This window comes from Chanos chanos, chromosome 2, assembly GCF_902362185.1.
Source record: "Chanos chanos chromosome 2, fChaCha1.1, whole genome shotgun sequence".
NCBI classification, from domain to species: domain Eukaryota; kingdom Metazoa; phylum Chordata; class Actinopteri; order Gonorynchiformes; family Chanidae; genus Chanos; species Chanos chanos.
In genome coordinates, this window is record NC_044496.1 from 53,962,442 (window position 1) to 53,990,220 (window position 27,779).

The following is a 27,779-nucleotide window of genomic DNA, read 5'->3' on the forward strand; positions in this document are numbered from 1 at the left end:
AGGAGGAAAACTTCGGCAACAATGGCGGAGGGTGCAACGTCTCTGAAAGGACTGCGAGCACAAATGGGTGAGAATTTGTGTTAGGCGCAAAAGTTAACACGATTTATTTACACTCAGCTAAACTTAGAAATATATGCGACGTGTAGGAATTACTTTAAAACCACTGTTTTAGCGTAGGATGTGACTCTGTCACTCTCAGTCACCTAGCTACAAAGCTATGCTATTTAGCGGGCTCTGCAGATGAACTGATAGCTAGCGGAGGTTAGCCAAACGCATTTGTCCAAGTTATTCAGAAAATTAACAGCAGCAAGTCAGTATTTTGTGACTATATGGAAAGGTTGTATGAACGCTAATTGTGCATATAGGGTAACTAGGATGTTTGTAACTTTCTACAAATTTAGAGACTTTTATCCGTTACGTTGGTCATTGTGAAAGACCTGATAATTGAGTTGAATTTGGGGACCGGCGATTTGCACAAATCGTCTGTTGCTTCGTTATCTGAACGCCCTGTCTAAGTCAGTGATGCTCCTAGGCGCTAACGCGGTAGTAAGCAGCAGGTAGAGCAGTTGGTTTGCTGTGGTTACAAGTGTTTAACGTGCTTACGAAAGTTTTAAGACAAAGCAAGTATGTAATAACGGCAGTTGGTGGCGTCGCTTGTTAGGCAGTCTGTTGTTTGTCTACATTCTCTTAGAAAGAGGATTCCACTATTTGAACTCATTTGCTAGCAAACAGTCTCACTCTCTGTTAGCTACTGTCTTGTTGCCGTGGACCCCTGAGCTTGACACCATGCTGACGTTCCTGATTTGATGAAAAACAGCGATAAAGTATTCAGTTTAAGACTAAGCGCATGAAGCCTGTATTATTTGGACAGCTCAGTAAGCTCAACAAGAATGAAAGTACAATAATGTTTGCTGGCCTTCTTATAAGAAGCTGTTGGTTAGTTTAAGTTGCAGTTCAACAGGATGTCTACACAAGCCTAGATATCATATGACTAAGCCACGTAATTACGAAAATGTTGGCAGAAACGGTAGTTAGACCAGATCGATACTTCACTTGCCTCAGATTATGTGACTGTGGGCAAAAACACTTAACTCTTTGCATTTGGATTCGTTCCATGGTAGTTTGTCCAGTCCTTGCAGTAGTTAAACTACTGCGTGAGAGTAGGATAAATACCAAATTAGCACAATCAGCATCATTAGCTTGCAATTTCCTGGCTTGTAGTTAACTGATGTTTGTACGTATACGGACCGTGTTCAGTGTTAAAGAATATGGTGTTTTCGTGTTTAGCCTCCTGTTACCATAAACCACAGGGACCTTGAGATGAAAGTGGTTGCCTACACCACAACGGTTCTGCTTTTTTAACGTCATCTCCACTTCTCCCTTAGAGGAGACCAACAATACAACTGACAGGCACTGCATTCACATTCTTATTGTGAGCTCAGTTTGGCCTCAGACTGCTACACGAGACCGAAATGACGTGTGTTCTTTTCAAGGTGTTTTGAAACATATTTAGACACAATATGTAATTGCAAAAAAAAAAAAAAAGGTGTCCATTCAGTTGTGCATTCAGTGATTTATATGTCCCTTGGTAAAAGCCACATTATGGTCATATTCATACTGAAAATGCTTTTTAGCTTAGAGTCAGCTCTTTAGATGGAAAGATGCAGGGTTTATATATATGTATATATCTTATCCGTTATCTGGATACCATTAATGCACAGATGAAACAATGCATTTTACCAGGGAATCCTACCGTCAGAGAATCTGGGGGAAGACACATTGGTTTAAAAATCCCAGAGAGAATTTTCTTTTCCTAACCTACATTATAGATTTCCTGCCAAACTCTGGTCTGAGGCTTGAGAAAAAGGCTGATAATAGGCGGTGGCTGGCCGGTGGAAGAAATGCACATATTTGGGTATCTCCACAAGAATGTAGTCTTAAGTGTCAGAACTCTGTAATTTAGAGCTGTAATCAGACTCTTTGATGGGACTGATTGTTTTTTTTGTTTTTTTTTCTTTTTTCTTTAAAGAATTTGAGTTCCTCCAATGCTTGTTTTATGGTACGAAAAGAACGACAACTATTTTGGAGCGTGCGCTGTAAGGAAATGGGTAATGGACTTTTTTTTTTTTTTAAACACAAGCTACTTTAAAACATTACAATCTATTAGTAGGTTGTTTTACAGTCCACATCTGTCAGTCAGTGGTTGTAGCCCTCTGACTTGCTAGTCTATTGAACCTTTCTTTGTGAAGGGTCCAAATGGTTAGATTGGCAATGTGTTCAAGTAAGAAGCCTGGAAATCTTTTTGATCTGCCCTCTGTTGTAAAAGCCTTTCCACTGGGAAACTATTTGATAAGCAAATGACCTGCATTGAAATGAGAGCATAGCCACCATCTTTCCTTTCACAGAGCATGGTTGCCACAGAGCATGCTCCAAGCCACATTTAGTCTTTGCCTGAATACAGATGTTAGTTTTGTCTATGCAAATTTTTGCCCTTTTTTTTTTTTTTTTTTTTAATGTCGAATAGGTTAGTGAGGAATTGGTAAGTTCAGTGTGTCTTGTGGCGTGAGAGACACCAGCCACGTGTTTTGACATGACCAAGGCTTTTTCCTCTGGTGAGAACAGGGTCGTTTAACCTTTGGGGACACTGTGTGTGTGTGTGTGTGTGTGTGTGTGTGTGTCTGTCCTGCTGTCAGTGACGAGTCATCATCCCTCTGCTGCTGGAAATAGTTCAGGTTTACATAGCCCAGGTGTCCCCAGTAATCCTGGACAAGATCTGCATTGTGTGTATGTGTGTGAGAGAGAGAGAGACCGAACAACCAGCCAGGGACGCAGAGGAGAAGATCACAGCTGTGTCCTGTGTAAAGGCCTCCATAATTGCAGAGTGTAGACACGTCTCACCCCCAGACATCTGCATTAAAGTGTTTCCTGTTGTCTGAGTAACAGGCTGCTACTGCTCCAGTCCAGAGAGATGGGACGAACAGGAGTCTACTGACCCGCTCAGGGCAGACTCTCCCTGACTGGTATTGCTCTATGCCTGTATGTTCGGCCCGGCCCGGGGAAGAAAGAGAACCCTTGTGTTTGTATAACGGTTCCTTTGTCTTTTTTTTTTTTTCTTTCTTTCTTTCTTTTTTTGGTTGGGCTGAGTCAATGCATTTTCAGTGGAGTGCTTCATTTGACAGCTTCAGCGTTACTGCTGTTGTCAGTGTCAAGGGGATGATGCAATTTTTATCTCACACTCTTTTTTTTTTTCTTCTTCTTCCTCCCTTTCAATTTTAGAATCAGTGACTGCGGTTAAAAATCAAAGAGATATATGAAAGTTCGTTTTCTGAATTACGTCGACGTGAAAAGTACCGTTCTTTATTTGCACTGGACCGTCGCCTTCTAACGTGGAGATGAGCCGTGCAAAACTGAAAAAGGTCAAAGAGTCTGTTCTGCTGTGAACGACGTGGTTGGTGGGGGGGGGGGGTTCCTCTTTTTAAAAACAGAGCCTGTTATTGATGCTCTGATTTATTCCCTGTGTCCGTATGAATTGATATTCTAATCTTCATTTGGATCGTTTTGAAGCAGGGGGGATGCGGACAACGAGGAGGAAATAAATTGTTCGGTTATTACCGATATACATACTGGTTCCCAGTGCAATGGAAACACTGTCTTTCCTGGACTAGGCCAGTTTCTACAAAGCTAAGGAAGGAGCGTAATAGGACATGTAATAGGAACAGCCCATTCGTATGCATCATGTGGGCTAATGAGGTAGGTGATAGGTGGGATGCGTAGCGCTGGCGATTATGATTTGCAAATTCAAACGCGAATAAAGGAAAACCACGTAGTGGTATTTATCCTGTATAATTAGACCTAATTGCTTTCCGTAGCAAAGAGCCAACAGGCCAGGGTCCTTGGGGCTTTTTCAGTTGAGTTGACCTTCAAAGATAAGTTCAAAGACACGTTTGATTCACACTGGTTTTTTTTTTTTTTTTTTTTTTACAATCCTCACTGTATAGCCCAGGTTCATGAACAGCAGTTGAAGGCAAATAATGATTCATTGTAACAGACTGTTATCTCACACTGCTTGTGTGTGCACAGGGGCAGCTGGCGCGCTCATATCCCCTGTTAAAGGATATTAGAGCTGTAAAAGTATGGACCCACCATGTGAAATCCCCCCTGGACCAGCCAATGTCTTTTGTTTACTGTGTGCCACATTAAAGCAGGACTATTTTTTTCCCCCTTTCTTCCTTGTTTTTTTTTTTTTTTTAATTTGACCTCTTTCTGACTGGCTTCCTGAGCGGCCCGGGCAAGGCGAGTTGTTGGCAGCGTTTCAGTCGGTAGCAAGCAGAAGTCATTTTGATCATACCGTCCTTCTCTCTGCAGGGTAAAAATGTCATTTGCTTTGTTAAGACATAAGGCTCGATAATGTGTCCATTGTGCGGCCCGTGTTTTTTGGGCAGCTGTTTATTTGCATGCTCCCTGTTGGGAAGCCTGTGTCGCCCAGGACGACATGACTCAGCTGGCTTTTGCATATTCAGTGGATCCAGCAGCTCTGAAGTGCTATTGAAAAAGACTCTTCTTCTCATGCAGACAGCACAGAGACAGATGATTGTGAAGGTTTATTCCATAGTTTTTAAACCTACTGTAGAGATAGCAGAGTTTTTTGTTTGTTTGTTTGTTTGTTTTTTATATCCATAAGGACGATAGCTAAGTCTAGGCTTGGTTTAGTGTAGAAGCTAAGTTTTAAGACTAGTTGAAACTTTAGTTTAAACTTAGATTTGCAGAAGTGAAAATGGTTCCTGCACCTGAAGCGCGCGTTAAATTCATGCTAGACTATTCATATTTCTTTTTTCTGAGAACCTTTGAAACTGCTTAAAACACATGCACCCTGAATTGCAGCCCAGATTAGCCAGAGCGAACTCCGCGTCTTTGTAACTGTGCACTGTACATCACACAGTCACAATGAAATGACCCAGAGCGCCTGTCCAGTCCATGGAGAATCAGCGCTCCCAGTGATGGACTGTCACAATATTGATTGAAAAACCCAGGGCAGGGAGTGTGGCTCGCTAAGAAGATGGGATTGTGTTGGTTTTGGCTGAAGTAAGTGGCTCTTTTCGCAGACTTTGATTGAGCCATTGAGAGCTTCACTTGTCTCCTCTGAACCTGGCCTATGCATCTCTAAGCAACAGTTGCTATGCGACTGCTAAGACAGAAGTGGCCTCACCATGACAGTAGACTAGTACTGTCATGTTGCGGTGCTTTGTAGGAAACGTTGACTGCTTTTCTCGTGTCCTCATCGGTTAGCGTGGTATCAGATCTATGTTCGTGAAAGCAGTCGAGGCATGTTTTTACAATCTCACCTTGATCTGCTGCTGTTCTGTTCTTTCCTCTCCCATCAGAAGATAAAAGCCTGGTACCTTTTACTGCAACTCTGTCATTTTTGTGAGGGTCCGTTTGTCTCAGACAAAATTTTCTACAGAAATGGAGCACCCCAAACATGATCCAGGCTTTCCTCATTGCTTCGATGCAGGAGTTAGTTTTGGTAATCAAAATGCTGTTTGTCCTAGCAATAAATGCTCCTCTTACACCACGTTGTTATCTGTGTTTGGTCGAGTTTCGTAATGTTTTAGATTCAGTGATTGAATTAGAGAGTTGACTTTTCCTCAATCTCCTGGCTGATTCTTGGAACAATGGCGTAGAATGTTTGGTCTTGTTTTTTCTTTTGGGGGGGGGGGGGGGGGGGGGGTTGTGGTCCCCAGGTTTGTTTGTTTCGTTTTTTTATTTGTTTGTTTGTTTGTTTTGTTTTTTTCCCCAGCAACTGCATCATCTGCAGAGAGCGCTCTGGATCAAAAGGGTTTATCCTCTTTCTCTTTTCTCAGTCCTTCCCAGCGCTGTAGCCGCTCAGGTGTCCTATATCAAGTGCTTTAGTAGTAAAATCAAAGCTCTTACCTTTCCCTTCAACAGGGATAAATTCACTGGCCTGAACTTCCCCCTCACGGTTTATGGATGAGTCTGATCCAGGCACTTAGCCCAAACTCGAATTGAATTAACGGACGTGTTTTTTTGTTTGTTCTTTTCGTTTGGTTTGTCAGCAGGTTCTTTGGTCTACCGACAGCTCTGTTATCCCTTGAGATAAGGGAACCCTGTTTGATCCGCGGGCTTGTAAAGTCTTCAGTACTGGACAGGCCTCAGGTGACTCGATGTTCGTTGGCTCATCTTGTGAGTCCTGTGCCACTCGGCCAAGCTTTAAAAAAAAAAAAAAAAAATTACCACCACCCCACCCCCCCCCCTTTTTTTTTTTAATACTCCTGATGGATTTTCCAGTAGCTGATAACGTCGCTTTGTTTTTTACTGCAGTCCTATTTCCGGTGGAGCAAGCTATTTTTTTTTCTTTCTTCCTCTGAATTTTTCTGCTGTGTTTGAGTTTTGCAGTCGTTTAGAAAGCCTATCAGCAGAGATGGTGTGAAAGACTGGCCAGACACAGAGAGCACTGCTTAACCCAGACTTCCCCTCAGTGAAACCTTACATAAGAACTGCCTTTGTCAGCGCTCCATATGGACGACTCATACTCTTTACCGTCACTTAATAGAGTTCACAGTATTTAGAGGGCAGGCCCAGGGGTGAGAGAGGCGAAACTCTCTGTGAAGAGAGTTAGGGTGTCTTGGGCACAAAGCAGTGCTCACAGAACTTTTGTTAAAACCGCATTGAACTGATGGAGCTGAGAAACCCTGGACTTAATGTCCTGAGGATGAACCAATGAGGCACCATTCGTCTTCTCTTGCCTGGAGTATCCTTCGTACTGAAGTTTAGATCAGACACCTTAGAGCCATTTCATAGCCCCAAAGCCTCAAGCGTCAACAGTCCAGTAACCCAACATACACACACACACACACAGGGGCACATGCTCTGGGCCTGGAGAGAGCTGTTGCCAGGGCACCTAAATGCTATAGAGCGCCTCAGTCCCATATCCTTCCTTCCTCTTGTCCTCCACCGTCTGCCTTTGCACTTTACTTTAGCAGTGAGGCAGAATTCCATTTAGCTGAGAGAAGAGTCGTTTTTGGAGACTGCGCAGTTTCTGACCTGGTTTCTTTCTCGCCTTTTTGACACTTTGCCGGCTGGATCCTTTCTCAGGGGTAATGGAAGTTCTCTGCCTGGTGAACTGGCAGACTCTCCTGGTAGACTCTCTTACTTAATGTGCCACGGGGCAAGCCATTGGCCGGAGGTAGGCAGGACAAACAACAGCATTGTTCTGAAGTTTAAAACCATAAGATCTTTAGCAGTTTGCGACGAACGGTCGCATAAATGAATCCGCCGTAGCTCCAGCCATGCCTACCAGGCTCTTCCTCCAGCTTCTTCACTATTTTAAACTGTTTCTTCTCATCGTTGACCTCTACATGTTTTCTCTTGTCTCTTCCCCAGCTGCGCAGGCGCAGGCGCAGGCAGAGGAGCGGCGCAGCCTGGCGGGGAACAGTCCAGGGCCTACAGCCACAACCAGCACATTGAAGAACCAGGCAAAACCAGGTAAGGACCCTAACTCAGACATGCTAGAATATTCTTAACACTATTATAAGTGTCAATAAGCTGCAGTGTCACTGTGTCGTCACGGAAGCGTGTTTGCTTAGAGTTATAAATACCATTACCCCGCTGCACTGAGGACCCACACACACACACACACACACACACACACACACACACATATATACACAGTGAGGTGACTCAGTGTTAATGCAGTAAGCTGCAGTGACCAAGTGGTGTGTATATTAAGCCCCGCATTATGTTTGTGATCTCATATTACAATCTGAAACGTAAGTCACATGTATTACGCGCATGAGCCCGCGTCAGGGTATTATATTAGACTTACATCTGGTGCTAGGACATTTAGCCAGTTATCTGTACCAGACCAGAGCGATGGGTGAGATACTTTGAATGGGTAGAAATGGTTATTGACTCTGGAGTTGTAGTTGTACCTGTGTTTAAAAAAAAAAAAAAAGATAGCTATGCTGTTTAAATCTGTTTGATTTTTATATATATATATATATATATGTGTGTGTGTGTGTGTGTATATATATCTGATCCTTTTTTTTTCTTATCGATTTCTTTCAGTTCTTGATGGATCAGCCCTCAGAATAGACGACAGACTGAGAGTGGCGAAAGAGAGGAGAGAGGAACAGGAAAAACAGCAAGGTAAGTACTGATTGGATTACTGTTTACAGAGGGAAAACAGCTGAGCCTTTGGCTGAGAGGCAAGCAGCAGTTACCGCATGCCCAGCTTGTTTGAGAAATCAACGAAGTTTTTGGTCCACGTCCCGGCCGTGGAAGAGAGAATTTATGAATGGGGGCGGAGCCTTGGCAGAAGTAATATAGTAGGAGATGCGGATTTTTTTTTTTTTTTCCCCAGCATTTTTCTCGTCCCAAACACACACTTTTGTGTTGCGCGCGCACACACACACACACACATGCTTTCTTTGCCATTTGCTCAGCGGCCCGCGAGTCCCAGATTCTGGAACGGGAACGCAAGGCGAAGCAGCAAGTGGAGCGGCAGATGGAGGAGAGACAGAAGAAGTTGGAGGAGCACCGCAGGAAAGAGGAGCAGAGGAGGGCCGCTGTGGAGGAGAAGAGAAAGCAGAAATTAGAGGAGGAGAAGGTAAGATGGGCCTCCTCACTCACATACTTTCGAGCCGTCGTGCAAACAAAAAGCTTAATGGTTTATTCAAGTGTAATTTTTTTTTTTTTAAGTATTAATGATAATGTATATCTTTCAAACTTGGATATTTGGTTGTTTTTGTTGGTCTAAAATCTCAGACGTATTGGGTTCTTTTCCTCTTTCTTAAGTGCACATTTGCTTAAACGCTGAGAATTAAAATTGAAAGTATCCTTGGAAGGGTTTTCTCCTCCCCTGGTGTAAGTGCGTATTTGCTTCATGTCTTAAGAATCTTAGGCCATATTTATGAATTCCATTCCTTTTGAGGAGTTTTTGAGAAGCTTACCTTCTTCCCTTGAATAAGAGCACAGTACCACAGAGCTAATGACTGCAGCCTAAGGCTCAATGTACAGTGCTGCGGTAACATTCCAGAGAGGGCCCACCCATCAAATCTGTGTAATCGTATTGATGGAGAATAGTTTGAACCCTTTCTCTAATGAAGAGCTCCTGATGTGGAGGTTCGGTTTAAAGTTTGTTTATCCACTGTGGCGTCAACCGTTTAAGAATGATCTGTCTAAATGCCGTGTAATGTGACACTAGTGCTGTGACGTCCTGCATCAGGTTCTCCCCAGTCAAACTTGTGTGATTTCCAGAAACAAGCAAATCTGAACTATGGGCTTACAGAGGCTCTGATTATACAGGGCATGTGTTTTATTGAAACACTGATGCATAGTTTGTGTTGTGCGTGTGTGTGCACACGTTTGTACGTGTGTGTCAGGGCCTTAAATTCATTTTTCAAAATGGGGGAGGAATTCCCCCCTTAAATGCTTCACATAGGGGGGACTTTATACACTTTGGGGGGGGGGGGGGGGGGGGGGGGGGGGGGGCTACTTGTGATCTTAACTACAGGTCTTACCCTGTGTCCTGTACGATACCTTGTCCTGTTCTTACGTCAGATTGCATTTCGTCACTCTCCTCCAACCTTGAGAAACCCCTTCGTTTCCTCCTCACGCTGCAAGTGCGCAACTTCAGTCGCATCAGCCATCACGTTCTTTGCTGTATCTGCCTCACGCGTTGTTCTCAAGGCTGCTGTGCGAGAAACGCCATCCGAGTGGCGACTTAAAGTCGACGTTTTGAAATGTCGGCCGGTTAAAGGCGCAGCACCGCACGTTTTACACGTCGAGCAGCCAATTAATTTCACCGTCGTTAAAGTCGAGCCGCGGGTATGTTCTGAGCCAGTTAGCCTGAAACTTGTCTTTGTACTGTTGCTTCACCTTAGTAACGTTACCATTACCTGTCTGGTTAATTTCACCGTCGTTAAAGCGTTAAAGTCGAGCCACAGGTATGTTCTGAGCCAGTCAGCCTGAAACTTGTCTGTGTACTGCTGCTTCACCTTAGTAACGAGACCATTACCTGTCTGAGGATCCTGAGGATTACTGTCGTTAACTGGGACTGCCGTTTGCGCTAGTCCTGTCGCGGTAAATGTGTGTGGGAATTTCCCACATTACAAGTGCTAGATTTGCGGGAATCAGTGAAATTATGCACAATCCTGCGCTGAAATTCATGCCGTGTGTGTGTGTGTGTGTGTGTGTGTGTTAAGCAGGAATAGTGATACACAACTGTGTGTGTGTGTGTTTACAGGAGCACTATGAGGCCGTGATGCGACGCACTCTGGAGCGCAGTCAGAGGGTGGAGCAGAGACAGAAGAGGTGGTCTTGGGGAGGTCTCACAGACTCTGACAGCAGAACCGGTAAGACAACCCCCCCGCCCCCCCGCCCGACTTTAAAACTGCAGAGTCACAGGCTCGCAGGCAGGGACGGCCGAGATGATGTTTTGTGTTAGACCTTTCCTGTGTTTATGGTCCCTCCTCGTTCATTTCTCCTGTGTCAGGAAACGGACCTCTGATCACTTTCATGCCTCACTGCTGATCTCCACAACCCTACCCAGCTCTGCTACGCCTGGTCCAGGGCTGTAAGGCCTTCTGGATTAGTTGGCAAAGATGGCCTTTTTTTTCCCTTTTATTTTATTTATTGATTTATTTGTTTTTAGGAATGTTCTTTTAGTTCATGTTTATTTCTGTGTTTCTGCCTCCTTCTGGTTCATATTTATGTCTGATTTTTTTTGTCACTGGGTATTCATAGTACATGTTTGACACTTTCAAATGTGAGTCATGTTTGGCTGTGTACTGTCGCCTCTCTGGTACTGTAGCACACCCTCTGTTCAGAGATGGAAATTTTCTGATGATGTAAGTTGCTGCGTTTTTTTTTTTTTCTTTCTTTCTTTGTTGTTGTTTTTTTTTCCATCATTCTCTAACCCCCCTGTGGAGAGAGAGAGAGTCCCAGTCTCCCATAGTGACGTTTCTGTCGCTGCCCCTCCCACAGGCGAGAGCGAAGCCACGAGCACCTCCTCCCCGGTCGCTATAGTAATCTCCCCAGCCTCTCCAGTTTCCAAGCCTCCCAGAAGTCATACACAACAAGGTGGTTTTCTGTTTGCTCATTCAGTGGCACGACTTGGCACAGGCTGGCACTGCCCGCATCCACTAACACTCACCCCTCACTAACATCTGTCTGGCTGCGTGTGCCTGCCACGTGCCTGGTGCTCACGCAACAGGAGTCTCACGACTGGATTTATCTCTGTTTCTCTCTCTCTGTCTCTCTCTCTTTCTCACAGTCACTTACGGTTTATTTTCTTTCAGGGGTGAGGGGTTATGTTCAGCATCCCAAACAGCACAAACATGTTTCTGATTTACACGTCCATCCTTGTTTGCATGTTAGCGTTGAGCACTCTCTCTTTCTGTGGTTCAGGATTGTCTAACTCTGCACTGTCAGACTGAACAGTCTTTGTTTCCAGAATATTCGACAGTAACCGGTTGCTGCCTGCCTGCTTTGACTGGATTGGCTTTGGTTTGGCCTTTAACGTTTGGCTTTAGAAAAAGAAGAAAAAAAAACCTACTAATGAACATGATATTGTAAGAGCAAATATTTGTATTGTACTAAGTTGCATCTGCGTCTGTCAGATTAAAGACATCAGAGGATCTTTCAGCCGCAGATCAGATCACCATCAGATGAAAGCTTTTCAGTGTCTGTCCACGCCTAGATTTATTATTGTTGTTCCAGGCAAACATTCTCCTGTAACAGCCATGAAAAGGAACTGCATGCTGTTTGATCTCCACAGTCCTCAGAGCTATTCACTGTTCGTCCTCTACTGCCTCGTGTTCCCTTTTCCAGCCTTAGATATCTTTATAGTAGAACATTTGGAGTCGTAGTTGATTAGGACCCAGTGTAGCCCTGTCTTTTCTGTACCCACTGTTTCCCTTACCCTTGCTCCCTGTGTCTGTGTGTCTGCCCTCCCCAGTCGATAAGCGTTCCACCTCCACGATGAACCTGAAACAGCAGGCCGACTCGGTCATCAACAAACGTCTGTCCTCGTCCTCCGCCACACTCCTCAACTCCCCTGACAAAAGTAAGTGTCCTCCCCGACCTCCCCTTGCCTGTCTCTGTCTCTCTCTCTCTCTCTGTCTCCCCCACACACTTTCCACCCTTCTGCCCCACTCCAAAGTGTGTTTTCATGCTGTCTCCTCCTTGTGCCCAGGATATGTGGTGTTTTTGCTACCTTTCAACAGCAGTGACACACTGGTAAACAGAAAACCCTCGTATAAACCCCTCAGCATGCCAAAGGTCACACACATGTTTACTCCCTGTGCACTTAACGTGATCTTCATGATACTGAATCACAAGGAATGTGTTTTTCTGACAGAGTCTTCCTCTCGCTACTGTCTCAATGATCATCAAAAGTGTCTTTCTTTCTAACAAACCCAATGGAAACTCGCACCTTTGATTTGACTGAAATGCTCATTTTCGGGTTTGTTTGGGTTTTTTTTTTTAGTCGTTGAAGAAGAATGGAGCTGGACCGTGATTTGTGTTGTCGTGCTGTTTCTTTCCACAGTTTCCTTTCCTCCAATGACTCGGCTGATTTTGCTCTAAAGGCCTGTTTCTGTCGGATTCATCTGTTCATTTCTTTTCCTGCAGAGTCCCAAACACATTCAGATGTGGGAATTGTGAGGATACGGATTACGCCACGCTAAATAAATCCCCTCTCCTGCTTTGGGTAGAATAGTGGACTGAAATGATTGTTCTGTGCGTGTGGGTTTTTTTTTTTTTTTTTTAAACTGTGTTCTTGTTTCAGAGTGTGAGCTGTCTTTTGTCTCTCAGGTGCTAAACGGAGGAGTTCGTCTTTGAACCGGTTGCCTAGCAATGCCTCTCAGCCATCTAAGGAAGCGCAAAAGCAGCCTCAGGTGGAACAGACAGGTGCTAAGGCCCCCCCCCGCAGCCCCCATGACAGCACATTTCTCTTTTCCTCCTGTTCCAGAGCACATCCACCTCAGTGTTAGATAGCATAGGATAAGGGTGTTTAGTTACAGAGCAGCCTGAACTCTGTCACATGCCAGGCTAACACGCCCTTATAGCCAACAACAGTTTAAGTATAGTCCCGTTTTTCGGCGTGTAAGTTTGACTAGGATTCCACTTTTAAGACACACGCTTGTTGTGCATTTACACAAGTCACAGGCAGCTATGTAACTGCGTTGCATTACTCAGATATCTGGCACAAGCGTCCGTTGATTCATGACGCTAATGTAATAAAAATAAATGAGATACACATGCTTTGAGGAGAACAAGCTCCTCTTCCCTGATTGGCTGTGACACTGTCCTGTCCTGTAACACTTGTCTACAGGCCCCGCTCTGAAGAAAAGGAGCTCTTCGCTGTCACGAGTAGGGAGTAATGCCCGGTCCAACCCGGCCAAAGTAGAAAAAAGCACGCCGGAAAAACCAGGTGCCGAGCCCCAAACCAGCTCCTTTTCCGTCTCTGCTTGTGCGCCATGCGCTCCCTCTTAACAAACGTGCGTCCGCATGTTTACTCACCTGCTCCTGTTCATGCAGTTTACTGATCACACTGAGGGAGTGTGATCCTCGTCGGGGGGGGGGGGGGGGGGGTCGGGTCGTCACGCGTGGCACCCATTTTGGGGAATGAATGTGGTTAACATGGTTAAGTTGGCTTATGTGGCTGGTTTGCTTAAACCTTCTGTGTTTTCCTCTCGTGTTCCTTCCAAGACTGTTTTTTTTTTTTTTTTTTCTCTCTCTCTCTCTCTCACGCCTTCCTCTGAATTCCTTCCAAACAGGCTAATAATCTCTTCGCTGTCTGCGTGTTGTGCTGCTGTTCGTGTTAAGGACGTTTCTCTGACTGTCTCGATGCTCTCTGTTGTCTTGTATCTGAAAGCCTTCAGTCTTTTATCTTTTTATCTCTCCACAGTTCCACAGATCTTGGCTGCATTTTACGCTCTGTGTGAACTCGCAGTTAATCTCGTTTTCTTAAGCTTTATTTATTTATTTTTTTCCCCCCCTCTCTTACTCCTTCCCCTCCCTCATCTCGAGTTCTCGCTCCCTGGGCTGTTCGTGGGGAATGGCTCCTTTGTCCACTAACACAATGTTATGTTTGTTTGTTTGTTTGTTTGAAAACCTTGTGAATTTTTCATCCAGATGACGTTAGCCATGGAGTTTGCTCTCTGGTCTCATGCCATGTTATGTGTTAGTGTGCGTGTGTGTGTGTGTCTGTGTGTCTGTGTGTGTTTGTGTGTGCAAGAGAGAGAGTGTGTGTGTGTGTGTGTGTATGAGAGAGAGTGTGTGTGTGTGTGTCAGTGTCACTACCATGCTGATGCTGAGTGCATGAGAATGCACGCACTTCTAACCAGGAACTTATGTCAGAGGTCATTTAAACAATCTTTTGTGCTGAATACACAGAACTGTGTGCGGTGTGTATGCCTGGAGACGTTTTTTTGGAAGCGTTTTTTTGTGCTAACTGAGAAATGTTACGGAAGACCCTTTAGCGTTTTGACTGACAAACCGAAGGTTATTTTCACTGAGTGCTCCGTGTTTAACGTGACGTCTCCTCTTTTCTGGATCCCCCCCCCCCCACAGAGAAGACCCCTCCATAAAAGTTTTACTATGTGCCCCCTCCCTCACTGATACTCAGTCCCACTAATTAGCTGCAACCCTTTAGTACTACCCCATAGCCCTGAGCACCACAGAGCAGTGTTACCACTCAGGGCCTGGCCCTACCCATTTATTACAGATGTCTGCAGACGCACAGGCAACAGGAAAGCAGTATTGTGATTCGTGTTTTGGTCCCCTACAAGTTGTCGTGCAAGAGAAAAAAGAAAAACAGATCATTCAAAAGGCTCTTACTTAACTTTATTTTCTGTTTTTCATTCTAAATTGTAACTACAACCAGTTACAAGGAAAGCTATGTAGAACAGTGCTTCTTTATCTCTCTTACCGGCAAGAGCTCTTGGTCGCTACTGTGACGCGGGAGCCATCTGACCGCTCATGAAAACGGCTCTGCTGCAGTGTTGAATCGCTCTTAATATTCTTGACTGGGAGAGTGTGTTCTGTTTAACTTCATCCTTTCTTAAAACGCCGATTTGACTCATTTCAGGTTTTCATGCTTAATTTCAATTCACACACTAGATGATGAACCAACACTGAGCAAAGCCGTACAATCCAAACCAGACTGCTGACGAAGCCAGATGCTTTATTTGACGACGTTAAGATTCTTCTAATTTCACTCGGTCATCTTAAACGCCGTCGATTAAGATTTAAAAGGGAGCATGAAAGAAAAATAAGCATCTGATTGGCAGTCTGGCGGTCCCAAATCGCTCTTGCTCGGTTTCACGCTCACCCAGTTTTCATCCTTAGCTCTTGTGTTCGTTCACCCCCCCCCCCCCCCCCTTTTTTTATTCCCTCCCTTCCTGGAGCCCTGATCCTCCACACTGTCCAGCTGTTCAGTTCACTAATGTTCCTCCTCTCCCGCCCACAGCCTTGCTCTGAACCCCATTCTGATTGTCACTCATAACTCAATTTGTATTTTCTCATTTTATGCACAACCTTTCTCCTCCTGTTTGGGTTCTTATGTTGATTCTCTGTCACTTGTTTTAAAAAAAAAAAAAAAAAAATCACTCAGTTTACCTTCCATGTCACTTAAACCCTCCCTCAACCTTACTTTGTGTTTGTCCTTCAACCCTTCTGTCTCTCTTTTTTTCTTTTTCTTTTTGTTTGCTCTGTTTTTTTTTTTTATGTGTGTGTGTGTGTGTGGCCACGCATGCATGTAGCTCGTCGTCCCTTGGCCAGCCCAGTGGACCTCAGTCGCCTCCTCACACCTACCCAGGCCTCACTAGCTAGGAGCAAGAGTGCTGCAGCCCTGTCCGCTGAAGGAGCAGATGGCCCAGGTAACCCAGAAAGACCCCCCCCCTCTCCTTCACCAGGCAAGGAGGAGGGAGAGAGAGAGAGGGAGATCCAACCCAAGCCCTTTTACCAGAACCGTCTGTCTGTGTAGAGTTTTCTGGCTGTACTGTGGGTTTTGCTAAGCAGTGGTGTTTTGGGGTTTTTTTGTTGTTGTTGTTGTTGTTTTTTGGTTTTTTTTTAACGTGCATTGTTCTATGGGTGCATGCTACAGTGCCGCAGGTACATTTGCTGGGATACTTCCGTACACTTAGAGCACACTCCTCTCTCTTTTTTTTTGTTTTTTTCTTTGTTTGGATATGGAAGTCACGCGAAAAGGCAGTTATTATTTACGACTCAATCAATCTTAGCACACAGATTCTCACTCAGACTCAAAACATTATGAACCATAGCAGCAAACAGAAGCATATTGGCTCGTAGCCACATTTTGCCAGTGGATTGCAATAGCACATGTGTGGAGCTAAGACGTTTCAAGATTACAGAGACAGTTAGTGGTCTCCTCAAACTCTCTCACACTCACACACACACACACACACACACACACACAAGCATTCGTGAGGTGTTCCAGAGCGCATGCTGGGAGATCCTCTGTAAGCTGATTAGTTAAGTGGTGGAGTGCGTGAGAAGAGGCCTCAGGGCCCTGCCTGATCCATCCAGAACAGGCCACCCTCTGTCTCTGTGCGACCTACTGCCTGTCCCTCACCGCTAGGCCACCGCGCAACCACCCCCCCCCCCCCCCCCCCCCCCCATGGCTACCAGTCACTCAACCGCTCGCTCTGATGACTCAGCACTCGTCAGCGATTTCTCCCCCCTCCCCGTGCTAAACGACAACGGTATTAATTACCGCAAAACGACGGTGCTTGTTTCCCCCCGTAGCATTCGAAAATATTTCGTCGCCACGCCGCTTGCCTCGAACGGTGCCCCGTGCTAGATCCTTTTAAGTGTCAGTCATTTGTTTATAATCTAGATTTTAACCGTCAGTGGACTACATGCAATGCGGCACTATCTCAAATTAGATGTGGAGATGATATGCATCAGCAGAAGCTTCTGGGCCAATTACATTTATACGCTTTATCTCTCCTAAGAGTAGTCAGGGTTAATTACACTGGCACATCTCTGATCGGGGAGGCAGAGTGTATGACAGTGGTGATGGATTACAGCATAAATCCGCCTGTCATCCTATCCCCTCACCTGCAGCGCACGTATACGTAAGAAGATGTGCTCTCTTTACCTCAGTTCACCCTGGTGCTCCGCACTGCTTCCGCTTTGACAAGTGCTCCGCGTCTCCGTCCTCGGCCAAACTGTCCGTGTCCGATCGGAGCGCCGAGGGCGGATAATCCCGCCTTCATTTTCTCATTTCCCCAGTTTATTTACACTGTAGCGTGGCTTGGCGGAATGTAACATGGTTTCAGTCCAAAATCCCAAGGAAGAATCCCTGAGATTTGGAGTTGCGGAAGAAACCGGAACGGTGTCAAGCCTTGTAGCCTCTCTTAAACCCAATGTAAACTCTCCCCTCGCGGACCAGCGGAAAGACTTTAGGATTTGGGTCGGTTGAAGGTGCAAATCTGGCCCTTGAAGCGTGAGGTCTCACCACTTGTCGACCACGGTGCCTGACCTGACAGCGCCTTGATTTCTGCCTGTCCAAAAGGTGTATATATTCCTCAGCCAATCAAAGACACGAAACTTGTTTAGGGTGTGCTAATTGTAAAGTGATGGTGTGTGACTTTACTGTGTGTGCGTGTGTGTTGGTGTAAATGTGTGTGGATTTTTGTTGAGTTGTGCTCATTGGGTTTATGTATCTGAACAGTGCTGTTGCCTTGCTGCTTTGAGTGCTGTTATGGTGTGTTGGGTGCCCTCTATGCGTTTTTTCCAGGAGCTTGTGGTAACCATGCAAGTGTTCCCTGGATTACCCCCCCTCCCCCTCTCTCTCTCTCTGTCTGTCTCTCTCTCTCTCTCTCTGTCTCACACCCACGCTCATAGTTTACTCAGATCCCATTTCTTGCTCCTGTGTTTAGCAAAATCGCCACAAGTCCAGACGTAATCTAACAGCCTGCAATTTTGTGCTCTTGTCATCCCCATCCTTCCCTTCTCTCTCTTTCTCTCTCTTTCCCTCTCTCCTGGCTCTGCTTTGCTCGTTACCTGGCCCGCATTTTCGGCATCCGTCCTCCCTCCCTCCCCCACCCCGGGCTGTGCTCCACTGACTGTGTCCTTTATCAGAGTCTCACCTGTGTCCTCGCTCAGCCTCGGCCAGCCCCCTGACCCCCCCGACCCGCGGACCCCTGCGCAGCCGCAGCACCGACCGCCAGAAAGGCCCCCCCACCTCCGTCTCCGCCGACGGCATCTCGGACATGGCCCAGGTAAGACGACCTGCGTTTGTTTAAAATACCGGTTTGCCATCCTCACATCAGAGAAAGTACTCCCGCACCTGCACCCGGCTGTCCATCATGTTTGCTGCGCGTTCCAGGTCATTTCCCCGTAACTGGTTGGTAGCTGCTCCACTGTTTAACCTGGGTAACTCTTGATTAGGGGTTGTTATTATCAAACAGCACAGGCTGTTTAGCATGTCAGAGTGCAACCTCACTGGGTCCTGTGATAAGTGACTGCAGTGGATAAAGTGGAGTTTCAGGTCTTATCTCTATACAGTCTGTTATTGATTCATGCTTATTAGGCAAGAAAGCTACGTGATTGACTCATTTTAGTTTAGCCATGGACTCACAAATAAACTTTAGTTTGTTTGTGTTATAGATTCTCTTCATTGTATTCAGGAGGAGGCGTATTACTTTGAGATGATAGCTTTTTGTTCACATGCCGTGTTTCACGATAAACTCAGACTGATGTGAGTCAAATCAGAGGCGTGCACTCCATGTGGGTGTGGTTTTTTTTGAATAGGAAACTCTCAGTGGTTTTATCTGCAAACTAGGATGAGGTCAGTGGAACTAGAAGATTAAAAGCAAAGGGGCATTATCTTTCCCTACCTGAAACGAAATACCTTACTTATAACAGTGTGGTCTCGCGCTGAAAATGACAGTGGGTTACATGCGTACGTCCGCTTTCATTTCCTTAGCAAAGCAAGGCTGTCACTCATCTCTTATCTTAATCATAGAAGAGACGCTGATGGATCGCTCAGTCTGATAACTTGCCCAAAACCTAATCCAACAGGCCCGGTATGCAAATCGAGACTCTTAGATTGGGTTTATGTAATGGCTCTGAGACCCAATCAGTACCAGTTCCGGTCCCCAGTGCCTAAGAGGGAAGAGAACGGAAAACGTGCTAATAACAGTGTTACCCACAATTCTGAGGCGTCTTGGCTGGTTTGCTGTAGATGTGCCCTGTGCTGAACAAACAAGACCGAACAGTGAAAGCACGGACGTAACAGCGACACATCCATTGACTGCGCCGGCCTTTCGGACTGACGGACAGAAAACGGGTCGGTGACCCGAGAGTCAGACAAAAGGCCGTGAATGAACAAAGGACGGAGTCATCCTGACGACGCAGGGCAGGGGTGGGCAGGGCTAGGGCACGCCCTGGGCCTGTTACTACAGGAGGAGCACGAGCCGTCCCTGGAGTCCACAGCAACAATGTCTCACACACCACTGACATCCTGGAGAGTCTTTATCATATAGAACAACCCACAGTTGAGTCCAGATACCAGTGAGTGATAAGCAACAATGCAGTTTAGCTTTTGCTCAGCTGGATCAGAGGCCATCTGATTTTTGAGAAGAGGGTTTGCCCTATAGCTCGTCAGGGAAAACAATGGGTTTTGTGTATTGGTGGAGAGGAGATCGCAGGTTTTGAAAGGGTTTCTGTGACACTGATCTGTCAGGAGTTTATCAGGAGTTGAGTACTGTGCTCCCCACACAGCTCCCAGCATGGACTCCCACTGAGGAGGCGATTAAGTGTTAAGAACTGAATGTGAAGTCCTGCTCTTCACAGCGCACTCAGACATGGCCCTTTGAATGATGCATTTAGACACCCTGCTAATTTACAGGCCTGTCTTCACGTTTAATTCATACTGACAAGGATGTGTGTGTCTGAGGTCTGAGTGTGCATGCGCACGCATGCGTGCGTGCGTGTGTGTCTGTATGTGTGTGTGCGTGTGTGCGTTCAGAGGAAATTTGTGGCTTTGTGTGATGTGGATATGAAGTGACTCGATGTTTTGATTTATCTTTCCATCTTCTTGCTCAGCCACACGTCCTTGCAGAGTTGATCTTTACATGGACGTGACGTCAAAAGGATTCAGAGTAAAAGATCTGAAAGATATTTGATTTTACAGCAGTTAAATCCACACAGACAGTGTGGACCTGAGAGTTCATTCTGTTCGTCTGTCAGTCTGTTAGTCCATCCCACTGCCATTTGAATGACCCTGTTATTGGGCCGCATAATTACATGGCTGAATCTCATTGGACAGCGGTGTCAGCTGTAGGCCTGTGGGCTATTACAGTATCTGAATCCATCTACTGGTGGACAGGAAAAATATCTGGACTTAGTGGAAGTATTTTATATAGCCCAGAAGTTGTTTTCCTGTTTTTTGGGGTTTTTTTTTATATTGTGATATTTTAGTTTCCCAAATATAACCTTTGACCCATGTCTGACGTTCTGTCTTCTCTCTGTGTTCTTCTCTTTTGGGGGGAAAAAAACCAAAAACAGAAGAGTGAAAAGGACAAACGCTTTACATCCCCAGGAGGGAAACGCCCTCCCTCACCCTCCAATGTACCTGGCCGTCACCGCTCCCCGTCTCCTGCCCCTCTGTCCGCCAGCAAAAGAGCCCCCTCTCCAGGAGCTAACAAGTAAGTGCACAAGTGCTCATGATAGATGCACCTTCTCTCTCTCTCTCTCTCACTCTCTCTCTCTCTCTCTATTTCTCTCTCTCACTCTCCTCTCCTCACATGCTCACCAAGCTTTCACTCTCCCTCTCTCTCTCTCTCTCTCTCTCTCACTCTCACTCTCCTCACATGCTTACCAAGCTCTCACTCTATCTCTCTCACTCTCTCTCTCTCTATTTCTCTCTCTCACTCTCCTCTCCTCAAATGCTCACCAAGCTCTCACTCTCCCTCTCTCTCTCCCTCTCTCTCTCACTCTCACTCTCACTCTCCTCTCCTCACATGCTTACCAAGCTCTCACTCTCTCTCTCTCTCCATCTCTCTCTCTCTCTCTCCCTCTCTGTCTCTGGTGCATGCTGGGAGCGTCGTTGTGAGAGCATAACTGTTTACTTGTTTTTCTTCCCACCACTTCCTCTTTGTGTCTCTATAAGTGGTGTGTGTTTGCTTGGATTCCGTGAGAAGGTTCAGGAAGATTCGGGAACATGGCTCGTTGTCGTAGCCAAGTAACACAGTTCAGTGTTTGAAATGGCATCTCGCCCCAGGGGGAGAGTGCCACCTCTCTCATTGTGCCTGAGGAGTAGGTGTGTCCTGAGTCTCTGTGATATGATACAATATGTTGCCTGTAAGTCACAGAACTGGGCATACAAGTATTGAGTTTCTATTCCGTATGCACTGGGTTCTCACAGTATTTCTGAATTCAGTCTCTTATTATCCATTTGCATGGGTGGAAGATCTTCTCATTCCTCTTTCACATTTTATGAGCTCTAGCTTCTGAAGTTAGGATCCTGAGTGTGCCTCCCTGCATTAAGTATATGACTGCTCAGGGGAGCTTGCTTGAATTTGGAGAAATTAGCAAGCACAATGAAATCAATCACACTGGGCTATAAAAATTTATCACTGAGGTATGCTAAGTCTCTTCATAGGCAAATGTGGGGGTTTTTTTAACCTGCCATCCAGAACCCTGGAGGTATGTCTCTGTGGAATTTCTGTGATGAGAGAACGTGCTTGATATTTGCATGCCCTGAAAGTCTATGGTATTTAGAATGTGGGTGCCTGTACCTTTCTTATGGACTGGCATGAATGTCCACACAAAGGACGGGTCACAGAGGAGAACAGGTTACACGCCAGCTCTGTACACGCCAAGAGTGAGGGGGGGTCCTAGATTGATTTTGAATCCTGGAGTTTGGGGTTGTGTCTGCAGCCAGGTGCATGGCAAAAAGTCCCAGAGGGCGCGGAAGGAGACACTGGAGAGGAGGAGACTGGTGTAGCTCAGGCTCATGGGAGCAACGTGTGTATTACCTAAGGAAAGGCAGCGTGCTCTGCTGACACTGCGGCTGACTGGAGCGGCGTGACAGGCAAAAGTGAGATTATTTGAATTGGTGTTAACGTGGGTGAGGCTGTTCCGGATCATTTGCTTTTTCAGACTGGAAAGGAAAGATAACTATATCCAGTCAGTCAAATCAGTTCTTTCCTATATGAGACCAAAGGTTGAGCCTGTATTCGACCGGTTTATTCCCAGATTTGGATGGATTTAGATCAGTTTGTGCAATGAGTAAAGAGGTGCCCGAAATTGGTTCCAGCTGTGACAGACTCTACAATCACAAGCATTTATATTTTAAGAAGCAGGTTCCTGATATACTTCTCAGGAAGCGCTCACTGAAGACTGACATTGACAGATACAGCACACATTTGTTTGGGTTTTTTTTTTTTTTATTATTATTATTTATGGGTGTGCCTTTTTTCTGTCTCCTCTTATATCCTCTTTCTTTTTCTTACTGCCTCTCTGTTCAGTCACACTGTTTCTGCCTGCATTGTTTTAAATGCTTATTGGGTGTAGAAGAATGGTATTTTGACTACTTCAGCTTAAACCATGTGTGCTGCTGAGGAGTCTGGTCTTCACTGTACAGCTGGGCTGCTACAGGGTCTCCTTCAGTTAACATTGACACAGAGGGACACCTTGGATGGGCAGATCACCTCAGAGGAGACAACAATAGCAGTTAAACAGCTGTCAGCTTGTGAAACTCCAGGAACTGAGATGCTCCTCTTAACCTGAGCCATACGTTTAGGTGGAATAGTGATCTGGATATTTTGTCTGGAAAAGTGCCTCACAGCTAAGTGAGGACAAATTGTCAGTTTGCCTATTAATTGTCAGTGAGCTGTAGACTACTTCATCTGAGATAGGACGTCTGTGGCTCTAGAAAACTCAGAGCCACAGGTGAACCTCTTGTGCACAGGGGAGTGAAGGGTAGGGAAGGTGTGAAGCACCCATTTTGGGTCACAACGAGACAGTAAGTTCTCCTCACTGTTTTGGTTTTCTTTGATTGATTTTGCTTTTGGTTTCCCTGACGTCTGTGACATTTAGGTATTTGTATGTCTGTATTTGGAGTGCTTTTTTTTAAACGGTTTCCATTGAAGTTGCTGTAAGGCATTGAAAGTGGGCTGTTTTCGTTTTAAAGAGAACATAATAGTTGTAAAAGTCTCTGTCTTTCCACATTATCTTGTGTCATATTGATCCCTCTGTCTGTAATCTCACTCTCCTTCCAGGCAAAGTCCACGTAATCGCCCTCCTTCCCCTAACGCAACGAAACAGCGGCCTCCGTCCCCACAGCCCACACCTACCTCCAAACCTCCGCCCATCCAGAAGCCGGCCCTCACGCCCACCGGCCCCCCTACCTTGCGCAAAAGAGATTCCAAACCAAAGGACATGTCCCCCATGCAACCAGTCATCCCCCAGTCTCCTGACAGCAGCACCCCCAGCCCAGCCCCCAGTGCCAAGACCAAAGAAGGTGAGAGCAGCTTCACTCCGCAGAGGGGCATTTTCAAACCCCTTTCTCAGTGAACAAATGCTTGATTTGTATTCTGCCTCTTTTGGAAGCATCCACTAAATGAATAAATGTAAATGTGAATGTTCTCAGATCGATTAACGAGGTGATTTAATGGACCTGCTTGGTTTATCTTGCAGAATCAAACTACTCTGTTCTTTAAACTTGTAACCTGAGCTCTAATTAGCGTTTATTTTCTTTTTTTCCCCCCGAACCAATAATTCAGTTCAGTAAGATAGTGCTCAGGTTTATTGATTCTGCCTCAGCCTAAAGGATGAAGAAGCAGTTTGATCTTCATTGTTGCTTTTAGACAGCTGATGCTGCCGCTGGCTCTGCACTCAAATGAGTGGCACCACACACAGATTCAAGAGACCGTCTGCCTTTTTACTCCCCATTAGACAGGCTCTCTGTGAGTAGCATTGAGGGTAGTGCTGGTGTTGGGTTTAGGATGTCTAAAGAGAATTGTGTCTTGGAAAGTTGTGGGTGAAAATCATTGAGTTTGAAAGAGGAACAATAAAAAAAAAACTGCACTCTCTTGCTCTGATATTGTATCAAATCATCCTCAGCAGGTCGATCGTGACAGTCTGTAGCCAGGTGATTTGCATGCACTGCAGATTCATTGCAGATGCTCCTGTCAAGACACAGCGCCCTCTGCTGGTGATACTTGTGCTGGATATCATTGTTTTTCGGCTCCTGTCAAGGGGAGCCACAGTTTTGCTCTAGCCCAGCACCACCACACTAAACTCTAAACTACCTTCTCAGTACTGAGTCCTTGGCCAGTTCATGTATGTGTGTTAGTGCCACGCATTAACCAGAATGAGTAGTCAAATAGGACCTCCAATTCTGGAGCTGGGATAAAAAAAAAACAGCTGTATTTGACACTGAAGTCCTCAGTGACACTGGCAGAATATGAAGTCATGCTAATACAGGTCATCGTTGTTACCAAACTGTGTTTTTACACTCTTATGACGGCGTTAGTTCTTGTGTCTGGAGTCAGAGGCCGGTTGTATTAATGAATGTGCGTGTGTATGTGTGTGTGCGTGTGTGTGTGTGCGTGTGTGTGTGTGTGTGTGCGTGTGCGTGTGTGTGTGCGTGTGCGTGTGCGTGTGCGTGTGCGTGTGCGTGCGCGTGCGTGTGCGTGCGTGCGTGCGTGTGTGTGTGTGTGTGTGTGTGTGTGTGTATCCTCTGTCAGATTCCAGCTCCAAAGCCACAGCGGGCACTAACTCTGCTGCAGAGGCCGCCAAGATCCTGGCTGAGAACCGACGGCTGGCGCGTGAGCAGAAAGAGAGAGAGGAGCAGCTCAGGATACAGAGAGAAGAGGAGGAGAGGTGAGGAGAAACTGTGGAATTCGACTGTGATTCCATAACATATGGGTTTTTTTTTTGGTTTTTTTTACTTTTCTCTCACCGGTGTGTAGATGAATTGTTAATAACATAGACTGAACAGTATACCAGTCAAGCTGTACACGTAAGAAAGAACATAAGAAAAGAAAATTAAAGAAACTAATGATATAAAGAGCATGGAGTGTGCTTACAGTAATAGTACTTAGCAGAAAACAGAATGTAGATGAGGAACATTATCCAGAAATGATGCAGTGATAGGATATGTATTATATAAATGCTGACTGGGGAATCTTGTGGCTTGTCATAGGAGAGGGTTTGTAATTTAACAGTGAGTGTTTCTCCTTCAGGATAAGAAAGGAGGAGGAGAGACGTCAGGCGGAAGAGGAACGAGTGAGGCGTCAGGAGGAGGAGAGGAGGATGGCAGAGGAGAGGAAGAAAGAAGAGGAGGAACAGGCTCGTAAATCAGAGGAGGAGAGACAGAGGTTGGAGCTGGAGGAGCAGCAGAGACAAGCAGAGCTACAGAGAGAGGTGGGAGCCACACCCGCCCGCACTGGCTCTGCTACAGAACTCCTCATACAGGAATTTAACTCAGCCAATCAGAGTACTTCCCTGTGACTGCTACACTCAGGGTTATCCCTGCATACTTACACTGTAGTTTCTGACAAACCTTAGCCTTAATAGGCTACTGGTACATACAGAGCTTCAGCCAGCACTATATAGAAATGCAAGCATACACATATAACCTCATGTGCACAAAACATAACGTGAGGATGTTGAAGGAGAGAAAGAGTGTACTCTTAGACAGGAGATGAGCTGATATTAGTTGTTGATGGAGTGTTTTCGTGTCCTCCCTCCAGCGTGAGGAGGCAGAGGCAAAGGCCCAGGAGGAGGCAGAGAAGCAGCGTCAGGAGAGAGAACGGATCATGCAGCAGAATCAGCAGGAACGTATGGAGAGAAAGAAGGTGATGACCATCAAACGCTCACATACGAACACACACACACACACACACACACACACTTACACCTGAAACCCACAGGTTTTTTCTCTCTCCCTCTCTCTCTTACACCAACGATTAATGACCTACACACATACATACTGACACCAGATATTTATCACCCTGTCTCTCTTACACCAACCATGTAGGTGTAGTTACATACATGCACATTCTCAATCTCATAGCAGCCATTAATCTGCTCATACAGTTAGACACACAGACATGTGTCTCTCACACACACACACACACTTACAGTCTTCTAACTGTAATTGTGTATTCCATCTTCTCAGACTATTTCAGGAATTTAATTTCCCGTGTTTTTTTCCCCAGAGAATTGAAGAAATTATGAAGAGAACTAGGAAAACAGACCAAAATGACTTGAAGGCAAGTTTAATTCTCTCATCCTAGTGATTTATGGAGCTCTAGGTTCCCCCGCCAGTCATTAAAAACAAAAGAGAGAATACTGAGGGTATATTCCCTCAGTAGGACCTAATTAAAGTGTATGTGCATGTGCTCTGTACAGAGAGATGAAGAGAAAAACATGCCAGATGAGAATGGAGAGGAAGGAGAAGACCAGATAAACTGTGACAGCATGGGTAAGTATCCTCACACGCTCAGTGTCTCCCACTGTCATAATGAGTGCGCTGACGAGAGTCAGTAGTGACGATGGTGGTGTTAATGGTCTGTGTTCAGTTACGGGTTTCTGGGCTCACTTCTCCACAGAGGACAGGCCCGTGATGATGAGCGAAGGCACTGAGGACAGAGACCAGTCCAGCACGGGTGAACGGGACGGGTCACCAACCTTAACGCTCTCAGAGAGGGAACAACCACTGGGCAGTGTAAACGGACAAACTCCAGAGGAGGACAAGGAGAACAACAATGGACCGGCTGCAGACGAACACCCGGAAGTCAGGTACAGACTGACGTAGCTTGCTGCAGTAGTCTTGTGTTTTAACACCCCCTACCATAACTGGCTCAACAGTTTTTCCGTTTGTAAAATTTTGATCTAAACGTAAGGAATTTATATGATTTGTCAGTGCTCTGTTGCAGTGTTAACCCCATTCTAATTTGGTGGAAATTTTCTTAAGAGACAAATACAGCTCAAAGTGTTATCACAAGTTCCTTCCTGATTTAAGGCCATGTCTTTGATTCCCCCTCACTCCCACACACACACACACACACACACAGTAGTCCTGCACCAAAGGGGCGTCTGGTGGAGGGCTCGGAGTTTGTGAATGAGGACTCTAAGGTGGAGCAGATGCCCGGCGTGAACGGCAAAGCCGGGCCGTGGAGCTTTGAGGAGCTAATTGACCTTGGGGTCCACGCCAAAGGTCGGCCCCTCATGCAGACAGACGGCTGTAATCAAGGACTGACCGACTGTGAGGGGCCAGAAGGCCCCAGGGTGGCCTTTGAAGATAAACCTGCTCCTGTGAACTCCCTGCATCCCAGTCAACCCATTGAAGCCCTAACTGGTGAGCACTGGTATTCAGTGTGTTTGCTTTTTTTTTTTTGCTTTTTTTTCCCTTTCCATTACGAGCAGCACAGACCAGGCATTTCCACTAAATATTGATAACAGAGAGTGAACGGCCAGTCTAGAATTTTCAAGCTCATGCGTCATTCCTCTGTCCCATCTCTCTCTCTCTCTCTCTCTCTCTCTCTCTCTCTCTCTCTCTGTCTGTCTGTTCAGAGATGTGAGAGTCTGGTTCCTGTCGAGGACCGAGGATAATTGCACTCCATAAATCCTGTCCAGCTGAGCTCCAGATGTGCTGACTTCATCTGGACAGCCAGGCAAACCCAGGGGAGGGGCACAGAGCAAGGCATAGAGCTCCGCTTTTGCACCTCACAGACTAGCTCTACAAACTTATGTTTAAAAAAAAAAAAAAA

The 27,779-nt window shown here is 45.8% G+C and overlaps 1 protein-coding gene across 1 annotated transcript; it reads left to right on the forward strand.

The window, feature by feature from the left end:
• map7d3 (MAP7 domain containing 3) lies at positions 1-27,719 on the forward strand. Its single transcript, XM_030765810.1, has 21 exons — positions 1-67; positions 7,402-7,503; positions 8,086-8,166; positions 8,463-8,626; positions 10,265-10,373; positions 11,005-11,100; positions 11,978-12,085; positions 12,835-12,930; positions 13,355-13,453; positions 15,786-15,902; positions 18,133-18,272; positions 20,563-20,702; positions 23,280-23,521; positions 24,750-24,885; positions 25,248-25,428; positions 25,758-25,862; positions 26,226-26,283; positions 26,423-26,491; positions 26,619-26,808; positions 27,084-27,367; positions 27,583-27,719. Exons 1-21 carry the CDS (start codon positions 22-24, stop codon positions 27,588-27,590), a joined length of 2,571 nt encoding a protein of 856 aa, XP_030621670.1. The 5' UTR covers positions 1-21; the 3' UTR covers positions 27,591-27,719.
• The last annotated feature ends 60 nt before the right edge of the window (positions 27,720-27,779 follow it).